Raw genomic sequence first — 15,292 nt, 5'->3', positions numbered from 1 at the left:
CAATGAAAAAAAAAATCCCTTTGAACCCTGAAATTTTGTAATTTTGTGACCAGGGAACTCAAAGGCTATGTTCAAGGTTTAAAATATTTTCAGATATTTTGAGTTTGGCTCCCAATTCACAGGCACGTTCCACAGTGTATCCAGACCACAGTTTCATCCCCAGAGCCAGCTTGGGGGCTTCAGGGTCAGTGAAGTGAGAAACTCAGGACATTCCACACAGCAGTTGGGCCTCACAGCCTCCCAAGTTAGAATTTGCATCTTTGAGGCTCTGCAAACTGGGAGACAGGGAGGGCTTCATTTAGTACTTAGGTAGAAAAAAAAAAAAAAACAAAGTTTGCTAAAACGGGAACATTTTCCATTATTCTTTTTATTTTGACAGAATTTCTGTACAGCCAAGACTTTCCACTGAGTCACTAATCAGCTGCAATATAAGAACTTCAACATACCAGGGGCATTATTTTGGAGTCACAGTGACATAACGATCTGAACATTTAAATGCCTTCAGTCGCCTGGTACAAACTATAATTACTTCAGAGCTCTACACTCTTAATGACAATATCCCTCATTGAGTACTTGCTGGTGTTGTTGCTAGGTGCTGTTGAGTCAATTGTGACTCATAATGAGCCCATGTAACAGAATAGAACTGCCCCGTGTGGTTTTCTAGGCTGTACCCACCAGCTGCTCCACTGGAGAAAGATGTGGCAGCCTTGGAAACCCTGTGGGACAGTTCTACTCTGCCCTACATGGTCACTATGAGTTGACTTAACGGCAACAGGCTTGGCTTTTGGTTGTGGTAACATTTACAGTCCAAGCTGCATTGAAGGCATTGGCAAAAACAAGGCTCCAGGAACTGATAAAATACCAATAGAGATTTTTCAACAAACAGATGCAGCGCTGAAAGTACTCACTCACCTATGCCAAGAAATTTGGAAGACAGCTATCTGGCCAACTGACTGGAAGAGATCTATATTTATGTCTATTGCCAAGAAAAGTGATCCCATCAAATGTGGAAATTATCAAACAATATCATTAATATTACACTGTCATGGATTGAATTGTGTCCCCCAAAAAGTATGTGTCAGCTTGGTTAGGCCATGATTCCCAGTATTCTGTGGTTGTCCTCCATTTTGTGATTACAATTTTATGTTAAAGGATTAGGGTGGAATTGTAATACCACCCTTACTCACGTCAGATCCATGATCCAAAGTAAAGGGAGTTTCCCTAGGGTATGGCTTGCACCACCTTTTATCTCTCAAGAGTTAAAAAAGGAAAGGGAAGCAAGAAAACAGCACCAGGAGCAGAGCGTGTCCTTTGGACCCGGGGTCCCTGTGCCTAAGAAGCTCCTCAGCCATGGGAAGATTGAGGACAAGGACCTTCCACCAGCGCAGACAGAGAGAGAAAGCCCCTCCCTGGAGCCAATGCCCTGAATTTGGACTTTTAATCTACTAGACTGTTAGAAAATAAATTTCTCTTTGTTAAAGCCACCCACCTGTGGTATTTCTGTTTCGGCAGCACTAGATAACTAAGGCACACACAAGCAGGTAAAATTTTGTCGAAGATCATTCAGAAGCAGCTGCAGCAGTATATCGACAAGGAACTACCAGAAATTCAGGCTGGATTCAGAAGAGGATACAGAACCAGGGATATCATTGCTGATGTCAGATGGATCCTGGCTGAAAGCAGAGAATACCAGAAAGATGTTTACCTGTGTTTTATTCACTATGCAAAGGCATTCGACTGTGTGGATCATAACAAATTAAGGATAACATTGCAAAGAATGGGAATTCCAGAACACTAAATTGTGCTCATGAGGAAACTGTACATAGATCAAGAGGCACTATTCAAACAGCACAAGGGGATACTGAGTGGTTTAAAGTCAGGAAAAGGGTGCGTCAGGGTTGTATCCTTTCTCCATACTTATTCAATCCGTATGCTGAGCAAATAATCCGAGAATCTGGACTATATGAAGAAGAAAGGGACATCAGAATTGGAGGAAGACTTATTAACAAGTGAAGAGGATTTGAAGCACTTACTAATGAAGATCAAAGACCACAGCCTTCAGTGTGGATGACACCTCAACATAAAGAAAACAAAAATCCTCACAACTGGACCAATAAGCAACATCATGATAAATGGGGAAAAGATTGAAGTTGTCAAGGATTTCCTTTTACTTGGATCCACAATCAACACCCATGGAAGCAGCAGTCAAGAAATCAGAAGACGCATTGTATTGGGCAAATCTTCTGCAAAAGACCTCTTTAAAGTGTTGAAGAGCAAAGGTGTCACCTTGAAGACTAAGGTGCACCTGATCTAAGCTATGATATTTCCAATAGCCTCCTATGCATGTGAAAGCTGGACGATGAATAAAGAAGACCAAAGAAGAATTGACACCTTAGAATTGTGGTGTTGGAGTAGAATATTAAATATACAATGGACTGCCAAAAGAATGGACAAATCTGTCTTGGCGGAAGTACAACTGAATGCTCCTTGGAAGCAATAATGGTGAGACTTAGTCTCACATACTTTGCACACGTTATCAGGAGGGACCAATCCCTGGAGAAGGACATCATGCTTGGTAAAGTAGAGGGTCAGTGAAAAAGAGGAAGACCGTCAGTGAGATGGATTGACATAGTGGCTTCAACAATAGGCTCAAGCATAACAACGATTGCAAGGATGGCACAAGACCTGGCAGTGTTTTGTTCTGTTGTACATAGAGTAGCTATGAGTCATAACTGACTCCATGGTACCTAACAACAACAACAACGATCTTTAGAGGAGCGGATTGCCAGGGCTTTCTCCTATGGGGCCACTGGTTGGGTTCGAACCTCCAACCTTTTGGTTAACAGCCGAGTGTTTAACCATTGCTCCACCAGTGCTCCCATAGACATTGATTGTGGGTCCAAGTAAAATGAAATTCTTGACAACGTCAATCTTTTCTCTGTTTATCATGATGTTGCTTATTGGTCCAGTTGTGAGGGTTTTTGTTTTCTTTATGTTGAGGTGTAATCCATACTGTGGCTATTGTCTTTAATCTTCATCAATAAGTGCTTCAAGTCCCCTTCACTTTCAGCAAGCAAGGCTTTGCTATTTGGGTATCACAGGTTGTTAATGAGTCTTCCCCCAATCCTGATGCTGTGGTCTTCTTTATATAGCTCATCTTCTTGGATTATTTACTCAGTATGCAGATTGAATAAACATGGTGAAAGGATATCTCATGTTCTGTTTGAACAACTGCTTCTTGGTCTATATACTCGTTTTGCATGAGCCCAATTAAGTGTTCTGGAAGTCCCATTCTTTGCAAAGTTACCCTTAATTTGTTACGATCCACACAGTTGAATATCTTTGCATAGTTAATAAACCACAAACATCTTTCTGGTATTCTCTGCTTTTAGCCATGATCCATCTGACATCAGCAATGATATCCCTGGTTTCAGGTCCTCCTCTGAATCCAGCTTGAATTCCTGGCAGTTCTGTTGATGGACTGTTGCAACTGCTTTTGAACAATCTTCAGCAAAATTTTATTTTCCTGTGATATTATTTGAGAATTTCCACATTCAGTTGGATCACCTTTCTTTGGAATAGTCGTAAATATGGATTTCTTCCAGTTGGTTGGCCAGGTAGCTGTCTTCCAAATTTCTTGGCATAGATGAGTGAGCACTTTCAGCACTGCATCCATTCGTTGAAAAAGTTGGTATTCTGTCAATTCCTGGTGCCTTGTTTCTCACCAATACCTTCAGTGCAGCTTGGATTTCTTTCTTCAGCACCTTTGGTTCTTGATCATGCCCTACCTCCTGAAATGGTTAAACGTTGACCAGTTCTTTTTGGCACAGTGACTCTGTGTATTCCTTCCATCTTTTTTTGATGCTTCGTGCATTTTTCAGTATTTTGCCCATAGAATCCTTCACTATTGCAACTCAAGGCTAGAATTTTTTTTTCTTCAGTTCTTTCAGCTTGAGAAATGCCTGGAGCATTCTTCCCTTTCGGTTCTCCATCTCCAGGTCTTTGCAATGTCACTATAATACTTTACTTTGCCTTCGTGAGCCGCTCTTTGAAATCTTGTTTTGCTCTTTTACTTCTTTATTTCTTCGATTTGCTTTAGCTACTCAAAGTTCAAAAGCAAGTTTCAGACTCTCTTCTGATATCCATTTTGGTCTTTTCTTTCTTTCCTGTCCTTGATGTCATTCCACAACTCACCTGGTTTTTGCTCATTAGCATTCAGTGTGTCAAATCTATTCTTAAGTTGGTCTCTAAATTCAGGCGTGACATACTTAAGGTCATGCTTTGGCATGTTTGAACTTGTTCTAATTTTCTTTAGCTTCTACTTGAACTTGCATATGGGCAATTGATGGTCTGTTCTGCAGTATGCCCCTGGCCTTGTTCTGACTGATGATATTGAGCTTCTCCATTGTCTCTTCCCACAGATGTAGTTGATTTGATTCTTGTATATTTCATCTGGTGAGGTCCACGTGTATAGTCTCCATTTATGTGGTTGAAAAAAGGTATTTGCAATGAAGAAGTCATTGGTCTTGCAAAATTCTACATGCAGTCTCTGGCATCATTTCTATCACCAAGGCCATATTTTCCAACTACTGATCCTCCTTCTTTGTTTCCAGCTTTTGCATTCCAATCACCAGTAATTATCAGTGCATCCTGATTGTATGTTTGATCAATTTCAGACTGCAGAAGTTTGTAAAAATGTTTAATTTCTTTATCTTTGGCCTGAAGGATTGGTGTGTAGATTTGAATAATAGTCATATTAACTGGTCTTCCTTGTGGGCATATGGATATTATCCTACCGCTGACAGCGTTGTACTTCAGAATAGATCTTGAAATGTTCTTTTTGCTGATGAATGCAATGCCATTCCTCTTCAATTAGTCATTCCCTGCATAGTAGACTATATAAAAAAAATTATAAAAATAGTAGACTATATGATCGTCCAATTCATAATGGCCAATACCAGTCCATTTCAGCTCACTAATGCCTAGGATATCGGTGTTTATGCATTCCATTTCATTTTTGATGATTCCCAATTTTCCTAGCTTCATAGTTTGGACAGTCCACTTTTTGATTATTAATGGATGTTTGCAGCTGTTTCTTCTCATTTTGAGTAGTGCCACGTCAACAAATGAAGGCCCTGAAAGCTTGACTCCACCCACGTCATTAAGTTTGATTCTGCTTTGAGGTGGCAGCTTTTCCCCAGTTGTCTCTTGAGTGCCTTCCAACCTGAGGGGTTCATCTTCCAGCACTGTATCTGTCAGTTTGTTGTGCTGTGAGGGCTTGTATGTTGCTGTGATGCTGGAAGCCATGCCACCAGTATTCAAGTACCAGCAGGGTCACCTATGGTGGATAGGTTTCAGGCTAAGGTGGACTAGGAAGAATGACCTGGCAGTCCACTCCTGAAAAAAAATTAGCCAGGGAAAACTTTACTAATAGCAGTGGAACTACTGGTTTAGGGTTTCTTTTTCTTGCCCTCCTCCAGTCATACCCCTCCCCACAGGTTGGATAATTCACTGGATTCACAGAACCTGCCAGCCCAGAGCCTACGTCCTTCCTTCCAAAACACACTCTGGGTACCCAGGACCCTGAATTTCTCTGCTCAAACATTTTCTAATACCATTCCCAGCCTGTGAGCACCTGTCCCTAGTCTGTTGTCTCAATGGAAGACCCCCTACCAGTGTGTACACAAATGGGCCCAAGGGTGGACAAAGGGTCAACCACTTGGAAGAGGCTTATGTGTGTGGGCTGAGGTGGCCATGTAGATGTACACCACAAAAAGTCCCTCCTGCTAGAGATAGAGACTGGGGTAGGAAGAGAAAATAGGTGGGCTTTGTTTAGAGGACCTTCATCTACCCTCTTGCCTCAGCTGGCAAATGTTAGGGATGGTCTTTCAACTCACTTTCATTAAATGAACAAATGAAACGAAAAACCAAACCTATTGCCGTCAAGTTGATTCAGACTCATGACAACCCTATGTCACAATTACAGATAAAACATACTAATGACCGGCACATGTAGGTGCTTAAAAAGTGACACCGATTATTTCCCAGGGCAATTTACGCTGTAAACAGTTTATTTTGATAGAAAATGCTTCTCCTTTTCCTCATATTTCATACTTGGGGGAGAGTGGGTTGAATTTAGGACAACTACAATTTAAAACTGTCCAAGTCAAGGAAAAAATGTAGTGTGATAAGCTATTGGCCTGAGCAACGAGAACCATGACATGCTTTTTAAAAACTTAAGAGATATAAGGACCATAGTTAAAAACATGAGGGAAATAAAAAAGAAAAAAGTAATAGAAAATTTTATATTTGCCAGGTTTGCTTGCCCCCCACAACTCCTATCCCAAATGGTGGACTTTCTTAAGAAGCACGTGGTGATAGTTATTCCTTACCCACTGTCACGGAATTAGCAAGGACTGTCATGGCTGTCCCTGTCCCCTTTCCTTTTGGGGTTTATTTAATGCTGCCTTTAATAATGAAAAAAAAAAAAATTTTTTTTTTTCTTTTAATATCAATTCCCCCAATCAGTCTCTCATCAAATATTTCTGGGGCTGTACTTGAAGAAAGAAACGAATTTTCTCAAATCTGTGAACAGGATACTTTCTGATGTCAAAATAAACCATCTGCTTGTACAACTGTTTCTAATTACTTCTCTGCCTAGACTCTCCACTGGAGGGGTTTGGCACCAGCACCCCGCCCAGAGCGGTGCCGCTGCCCAAATCCTAGCAGGCAGCTCATCAAAGCACTTGCAGCTCTGAGCAGAGCTCTGGACCTGCAAGCCTGGGTGTCTGTAGGTCTGTCTGCCTGGCCATCTGAGAGTGGCACCCCTGCTTCCCACCACCTCCCTCCTCAGCCCCACCTTGCAGAAACACAGCTCGGCCCTCCTCAGCCCCAGAGCTCAGCATGCGTCCCCCAGGCTTCAGGAACTTCTTGCTGCTGGCGTCCTCCCTTCTCTTCGCTGGGTTGTCAGCTGTGCCTCAAAGCTTCTCGCCATCTCTGAGGTAAGTTTGGTTTGTTAGTTTTTAAGACAGACGTGCCCAACAGTTGCTGCGCGTGACAGGGCTCATACTTGAAGGATGACTGCTGTGAGCCAAAAGTAGCTATTAAGTTGGAACCAGGGTAAAGCATTTTCAACCTGTTCCTATCCCTTTCCTTATATCTACAGTATGTGTTGCTTAAGCTCTGTCCTTTAACTTTCTCTTCAGAAGAATTTAATGATTGAATAAATATATAATTTCCTCCTATGCAAATACATGTCAGGAGTTACTACCAGGAGTTGAAGGTGGCTTTATGTGTACTTGTAAGTTCTTATCGTAACCCCCCCAAAACCCCCAACCTGTTGCCGTCCTGTTGATTCCGGCTCCTTATTTCTCCTTTGCAACAGCATCAAAATGGGTCTGTATTACATTTTGAAAGAGACTTTGAATTACTTCACAATAGCTAAACTTTTTCAAAGTCTAGTTTATAAGTACTTCTTAATGAAAGAAAAAAAAAATATGTCCTATGCTACCACAATTTGCACAGCTCTTTCTATGTAGTATTTGCCTCTTGTTTTTCATAATATAACTGGCCCCTGGCCACGAGTAGCAGTGGGACATTTTTTAAGTGAATTGAAAAGATAAGTCAGCCAAGTGTCATATTTTGGATTAACTTGTATTTAATTTAAATGCACATATATGATTCAGTGACAAATCACCAAGGGGCAGGGCTGGATCACCTCTGCCCACCTAAAAGGTGGTCTTATTTCCAGGTAAGCAGGTCACTACTTAAGGAGCTCTGATGGTGCAATGATTAAGCTCTCAGCTGCTAACCCAAAGGGTGGAGGTTCAAACCCACCCAGAGGCTCTATGGGAGAAAAACCTGGGAACCTGCTACCCTAAAGAGTAAACCAAACAAAACCCTACCAGACCTATTGCTGTGAGGTCAGTTTTGACTCATGGCTAACCTATAGGACAAAGTAGAATTGCTCATAGCATTTCCAAGGCTGTAAATCTTCATGGAAGCAGACTGCCATGTCTTTCTCCCACAGAGCGGCTGATAGGTTGAACCACTGACTTTCCAAGGATCTCTCAAGTATCAGCCAAGCCCTGAACGGCTTTACCACCAAGACTCCATCCCATAAAGATTACAGCCTAGAAAACCCCATGTGGTAGTTCCACTCTGTCACATGGGGTCACTCTGAGTTGAAATCAACTTGGTGGCACCTTACAACAGTTCACTGCTTATAGACATTTTGGGTCACGATCATTTCTCATGTGGCACAGGTGGGTGGTGCCTGTTGCCTGGGAAAACAGTCCTTTCTAGAGGCAGCTTGGGCCCCAGAGAGGTGAGGGAACTCAGACTTTCTATCCAAGGGGTTCTAACTGCCTAGTTGCGGTGGCAATAGGGGAGGAACCCTGGGGTTCAGAGCAGTGGGTGCAGTGTCCTTGCCTTCAATATTTGACGTTTGTCGCCCCATGCAGAAGCTGGACTGGTGCGGCCTGCAGGCTGTCACGGGCAGAGTCAGAGCGCCGCTGCCGGGCACCCGGGCAGCCCCCAGGGAGCGCCCTGTGTCACGGCCGGGGCCGGTGTGACTGCGGAGTCTGCATCTGCCACGTGACCGAGCCAGGCATGTACTTCGGGCCCCTCTGTGAGTGCCACGAGTGGGTGTGTGAGACCTATGATGGGAAGACCTGTGCAGGTAAGGGCGAGGCACTGTCTCCTGTCTTGTAATAGGTGCAGGCAGGTGTAAACCAGCACCCGTGGGAATGGCGGTAGGCACTCGGTTCCTGACACTCCTGCCATGTCACCTGGGAGTGAGGGATGGGAAAGGGCTTCTCTTTAGCTGGAGATCAGATAGAAAGTCATGGCAATCGACAAGGATCTAACTTTGTTTTCTAGTCAGTTCTGGAATTATTTATTATACTTTTCTTCCCCCTAGGGTCCAAACGCAAATGGATAATATTGATAGCATTCATTTGCTTAATTATTAATCTCACTTCTATTTGAGCTCCCTATTAGGGACTAAACTTTCCAATTTCTTCATAAATGGAATTACTTTGCTGGACTCTCACACCCCAATCAAGAATGTTAATCATAATATTTACATATTGTAGCCTGTATTTTATTTTTACCTAGGAAACAGGGGGATGGGAGAGGGTGGGATATTATTTCCCCAAATGCAAGAGAGATAGGTTGCGTCTTTGAATTTGGATTTGCCTTTCACACTTCGGACACAGATAGGCGTAAATCAGAAAAATGTAACCAGGAAACAAGAAACAGCCACGTATTCACTTAGAAGAGATTGCTTTTGTATTGTTTTAGCTGCTTGAAGTCATGAGCTGCAGTGTGACTTGGTATTTTTGTAAGGGTGGAGTGAAAATAAATTCATTTCCCTTGCACATTTTTAAGGAATGATTTGGGCTCTCTTATTGGAGAGGGTCAAAATATTTCTTCAGAGGGAACACCCCTAACCTCTTTACCGGTTTCACATAAACATGTCATTTACTTAAGGCCACGGGCTTCAGTTAGCACATTCTGATCGATGCAGGAACTCCGTTAGTCAAAGGAGAACACAAATGCGTTCCAACCACGGTTTGGCAAATGTGTAGGAAAAAAATAGCAACTCATTTTGCCCACAATGGAGCTAAGAATAAGATACCCCATACTAACACAGAAAGATCAAGAATGAGTTTATAGCAAAAAGGTTTTTTCCTTGGCATCGAGAAAACAGGAACATAGAGTGAGGATAGTTAATATGCAAGCTGTTTGACCGTGGAAAAAGTAGTCATATAGGTTGTTTGGAGGGGCTCAGGTGCTTCTATGTGGTTTGTTTATCCGTGAAGACCGCCCCTCAACCCTTTAAAGACATTATGTGCCACGATTTCATATTTTGACTTAATCCCAGAAGCTTCAGTATTATTAAGGGTAGTCCTTTGGAATGAAAGCTACGTGTCGTCTAATATTTCATTCCAAATCCAACTGTTATCTGGCTTTTCTGGCTTCTCTTGCCTCTGGCAAGGCCTCTTCAATATCATGAGTTCTTAACACATTTTTTTCAGGGCTTTGTTGTTATTTCAATTGGAAAAGCAAGAGGTGAGATGCCGCCTTCAACAAGTGAAACTAGCTATGAGCATCACTGGCTAAAACTACCGTACGGAAGAGCCCAAACCAGTGCTTGGTATAAATTGTTGTGTGCCGTTGAGTTGATTCTGACTCCTAACAACCCTATGTGACAGAGTAGCACCGCCCCATAAGGTTTCCTAGGCTGTCGTCTTTACAGGAGAAGATTGCCAGGTCTTTTGTTCCACGGAACCACTGGGGTGTTCGTATCGCCAGCCTTTTGGTTAGCAGCCAAATGCTTTAACCACGGCACCACCAGGGCTCCTGCTATGGTACATAGTGCGCTGCTTCTTTTTTCCTTCCATAGAAGTGATTTGTTGTCTACTCATAACATCTTCATCACTGGATTCCTTCCTCCCTTATACACAGGGCAGCTCTGACTCATGGATGGATTTGTTTCATCCTGTGGGCGTTTCTGAAGAAGGTGAAACACTTCTCATTACTTCAAGGTGGAATGAAATAATTACGTTCATTTTCCATTTCTCGCCTTGGGGACTGTTGCCAGTTGGGGCCTACTTTACAGCATTGCTGTACAGAACTCAGCCCCTGCAAATGCTCTGCCCGTGTTTGCCAGGCCACTGGGGAGACTCACCACACACAGCAGATTGGGCCACCTTGCCAGCTTGCCTACTCGTTCTCTGCTTCAAGTTTAGCTGGTCAATTTTCTTTTCAAGAAATACTTCCAATTTTACAGCTAGTAAGATGGGAACATAGCAGGTTGTCTATCCTCTTGTGTGTGAATGAAAACACTTGGGCCTTTACCTATTTGATAAACCCCATATAGGTCCCTCCCAGAAACAGGGTAACTTTCAGAGACCTCTCGACTTTCACAAAGAAAGCAAAATCTTGCTCTGGTTGTGCGTCATACCATGGTTAAAAGCCTAGGGTCTGTTGGAAGTTTTCCAGGATTCAAATCCCAGCCCAGCACTTAATAGCTGTATAAACTTGAGGGCAATTAGTTAAGCATCCTGAGCCTTTATTTCTTCATCCGTAAAAGGGGAATAATAACAGTAGTGACCTCACAGAATTGTGAGATTTAATATATGTAAAACACTTAGAATAGGGTCTGGTTCAAAGCAAGAGCTCAATATATGTTGATATATGTATATAACAATATTATTATATTGAGTCGTAAAAGATTATATATATATGGACAGATAGAGGAGCCCTGGTGGCGCAGTGGTTAAGCGTTCAGCTGCTAACCAAAAGGTCGACAGTTTGAATCCACTGGCCCTACCAGTGGCTCCTTGGAAACCCTATGAGACAGTTCTACTCTGCCTATAGAGTTGCAGTGAGTCAGAATCAACTTGATGGCAATGGGTGTTTTGGGGTAGATAGGTAGGTAGATAGGTAGATAGGTAGATAGATAGGTAGATAGCTTTGTATTTGTCTGGGCATTTGATGCAGTAAAAGCACTTTAGAATTCCTAATGCAGTCTGGGCCTGTTATTGATTCAGAGCCCAAAAGGTCGATCAAGGATAGCTATTTTGGCCCAGCCTCAGAGCAGCTGTGTTAGACACAGTATGCCCTTCTAAAGTTAAGTCCACTGGGATTCTTCAACTGTGAATCATAAGAAACATACTTATTTTAGTTTGAACTGGTTGGAAGTGATTAAGTTCACAATATCAAGTGGTCTATTTCGTCTGGTGTCTACTTGTTTATGGCATATGATTCTTCTACAGACCTCTATAAACATGAAGGTCTGACCCAATGATTGTTCCTGTGGGTATAAGGTTCTAATAAGGAGAAAAACGTCCTTGAGAATAGCAGAATGTTTGGTTGCATGAGAAACTTTCAGTTGACATTTTTAAGTCATCCCTGGGTAACCTCTTAAAACAGTTATATTACACTTAAAAATGGTGCTGGTTTTTATTTAAAGATCTTTTCTAATCACTTTGAAATATATGACTTACAAGAGTTTCAGTTTTAGTAATTGGGAAGAGTTCACTGAATTCAATTTAGCCAACACTTACAAAGTATTGTACATTTGCAAGACTCTGTTTGCTGTTGAAGGATACATAAAGATGAGTAATATATGACAGCTGAATTGAGTAGAGAGGTTAAGAGAAATACCAAATACCTATAATGCAATGGTGGTGGTGCAATGGTTAAGTGTTTGGCTGCTAACCAAAAGGTCAGCAGTTCAAATCCACTAGCAGCTCCTTGGAAACCCAATGGGGCAGTTTTACTCTGTCCCACAGGGTTGCTATGAATAGGAATCAACTAGATGGCAATGGGTTTGGTTTGGGTTATAATGCATTTCCAAAAAATTCAAGGCAAAGGTTAAATATTGTGGTCAAAAGTTCTTGAAAAAGAAGTAGTATTTGACATAGGTTTTTAAGTACAGGATTTTTTTTTTTTTTTTTAATTCAAAAGGTCAACTGCTGTAATTCTGAGGGAAGAAAAACTCAAGCAAAGGTTTAGAGGCAGAAAAGCATGCGGGTATGTTTTTTTTTGGAAGAGTGAGGGATAAAAGGGCTGATTCGGCTGGAATTTAGTGCTGTGGGGAAAATAGTAGAAGTTACGCCGGGAGCTATAATTGGCCCTGTTGTGGAGGGCTTTAAACCTGAATGAGAGTTTTGTGCTCAGTTAAACAGCACCTAACAGTCAGGGAGTGTTTGAACCTGGGAATGGTGGGTAGTGCTCTGATTAATGAAAGTAATATGGCGGCCAAGGACATGGCCGACTGGTAGAGTGAGACTTGATGGAGAGGAACTTAGCTCAGATGCTGTTTAAATATAATACAGAGGAGATGTAGTAAGGATAGAAATATAATGAATTTTAAAGACCATTTAAAACTGGAATCAATATTGTTACTGAGTACCCTGTGGGACAGAGTAAAATGATAAATTAAAATTGATGCTGAGTTTATAAAACTGAGGAACTAGGAAAGTGACAGAACTGCTGAAAGAATAAGGAACTCAGGAGGAAGGAACAGGTAACACTTAATCAATGACTTAAACTCATTATTAAAGAAAAAAGCAATTATTTTTATCCAGAATTGGTGTCAAATGAAGCGCTGTTGCTCAGAGAATGAGCCTGGCTTTAAAGCCAGATAGATTTGGGCCTGATGGGAATCTAATCTGTATTGTTAACTTGGGATAAGATATTGAGCCAGTCACTTGATTTCTCTGGAACTTAGTGTTTTTTTCTGGAACACCGCCCTTATGGATGTAAACAGCCTGGCACAGAGCATGATGTTATTCAGAATAATATATGCTTATCTATAAATATACGTAATATTTGTATAGTTTATATAACTACATATTTATTCAGAATATACAAGAGATTCATACAAGCATTAGTTTATATAAACACAAGCAATATTAAAAAGTTAAAATACATTAAAATATGCCTAATATGTAAATATTAGTAATTTTTTTCCTTGAAAATATTTGACTTTTGTACTAATAGTGTGGCAACAGTTTGGGAATTAAATACCATTATTCCCGAGAATTGTATTTTCTGGCACTTTTTAGTCTGTCTTAGGGCTGTTTGACCTGCTTTTTCCCCACGATGACATTTTTCTTCCATAGTTGAATAATTTCTCACCAAGCATATTTTGTGGAATCACTGTTTTTTTTTTCTTTCTTTCTTAGTCATTTTCTGTTTTCTGCCTGTTCTTCCTTCTTGTAAAACCTTATCCTGTCTTCCCCCCCCTTCTTTTTTTTTTTTAACTCTGTCTAAGCCCCCTATTGGTACCAACTTGATGGCAGTGGGTTAGCTCCCTATTGGTAGTTGCCAGCCTTGTTTTTTGTTTTTCAGTATTCCATTCATGCCCCTGAATTAAGGGCACCAAGTGCATAACATTATTCGCTCTTTAACCTCTTTCTCCGGTAAACTAATGTGTTGAACGGATAGACTGTTGTTTCCATGTTGCCTGTTCAATGTGTTTTCATCGTTGGCTTAACATGTGTTGTAGTTTTGAACACATTCAGGAGTTCTCCACCACTGGTTCTTCCATTCTGTGGAAGCCTCTTTTTTTGTGCGAAGTTCTCTACCCTCTTAGATTCATCCAATTTGGATAAATGCACCTTGTCTCACTCAAGTCACATATGAGAGTTAAAGGTTTCTTCTCACCCTCAAAGAAAGTGCCGGACCCGGGCACCATATTTCCCCCCCCCCCCGTTTACTGCTTCATTCTGATATAGCCTGGAGGCTGTACTCTAGAGACCAAATACCTTGGACTAGGACAAGGTGATCTCAGCACCTTGAAAATCTAGAAGAGCATATTTATGACATTTTGGTGCTTAAATCAAATGCTATAAATGTGACAAGTTCGGCAGCTAATTTTTTAAGTAAAATTTCCCCGAAGAGAGAAGGGAACATATGGGAACAAATTTATTTGTGTCACAAGTTTTAAATTTGTAAAGCATAAACCTCTTCAAAGGGATTCTCAAACATCTTCAATATATTTTGAGGTACGATGCTAAAACTGACGTCCAGGTCTATTAGCATCAACTCCCCACCTCTCCCCAACACCTGCTCCGCTCTCTGGGTCACAGACACAAATTGTTAAATCTGACCTTGGCACTCACCATGCTCAGGGCCTTCAGGTGCACGAGTAGAGATCCCCACGTGGCTTCTTCTCTGAGGAGTTCCCTAAGGAGTCGTGAAGACACGGCATTTTACTAAATTCCATAATCTGCCATTCCATTAATTTTCTATTGCTGCTATGACAAATTACCACAAATCTGTGACTTGAACAACATAAATTTAGTATCTTGCAGTTTTGTACGTCAGAAGTCCAACACAGCTCTCCTCAGGCCAAGGTGCCAGCAGGTGATGTTCCTTTCTGGAGGCTCTAGGAGAGAATCTGTTTCCTGCTCATTTGCTGTTTACACTATTCAGTCCCATGTGGTCGTAGAACTGAGGTCCCTATTTCCTAGCTGACTGTCTGCTTGGCTCTTCCTTAGCCCCTAGAAGTCTCTCTCCAGTCCTTGCACGTAGCCCCCTACATCTGCGAACCAGAAACAGGGTGTCGAATCTTTCTCATGCTGCCGTCTTTCTGACTTTCCTCCATCCTCATATCATGTCTCTTTGATCACATCCTGGAAAGGTGCTCTACTTTTAAGGCTTATGTGATTTGATAGGATCCACCCAGGTAATCCAGAATAAACTTCCTATCTCAAGGAAACTCAATCACATATGCAAAGTTCCTTGCACCATATAAGGTAACACATTTACAGGT

The 15,292-nt window shown here is 41.6% G+C and overlaps 1 protein-coding gene across 2 annotated transcripts in view; it reads left to right on the top strand.

Annotated features, from left to right (window-relative positions):
• The first annotated feature begins 6,842 nt into the window (after positions 1 to 6,842).
• ITGBL1 (integrin subunit beta like 1) overlaps positions 6,843 to 15,292 on the top strand; it is a 261,503-nt gene continuing 253,053 nt past the window's right edge. For both annotated transcript variants that reach the window (XM_010594004.3, XM_003413966.4), the window contains exons 1-2: positions 6,843 to 7,001; positions 8,463 to 8,680. In XM_010594004.3, the coding sequence (XP_010592306.2) occupies positions 6,904 to 7,001; positions 8,463 to 8,680 (316 nt within the window). In that variant the 5' untranslated portion in view covers positions 6,843 to 6,903. The remainder of the gene's footprint in view (positions 7,002 to 8,462; positions 8,681 to 15,292) is intronic.

The sequence above is a fragment of the Loxodonta africana genome, chromosome 23 (genome assembly GCF_030014295.1).
Source record: "Loxodonta africana isolate mLoxAfr1 chromosome 23, mLoxAfr1.hap2, whole genome shotgun sequence".
Lineage (NCBI taxonomy): Eukaryota > Metazoa > Chordata > Mammalia > Proboscidea > Elephantidae > Loxodonta > Loxodonta africana.
Note: the sequence above shows the minus strand (reverse complement) of the source record. Positions and strands in the feature narration are given on the sequence as shown.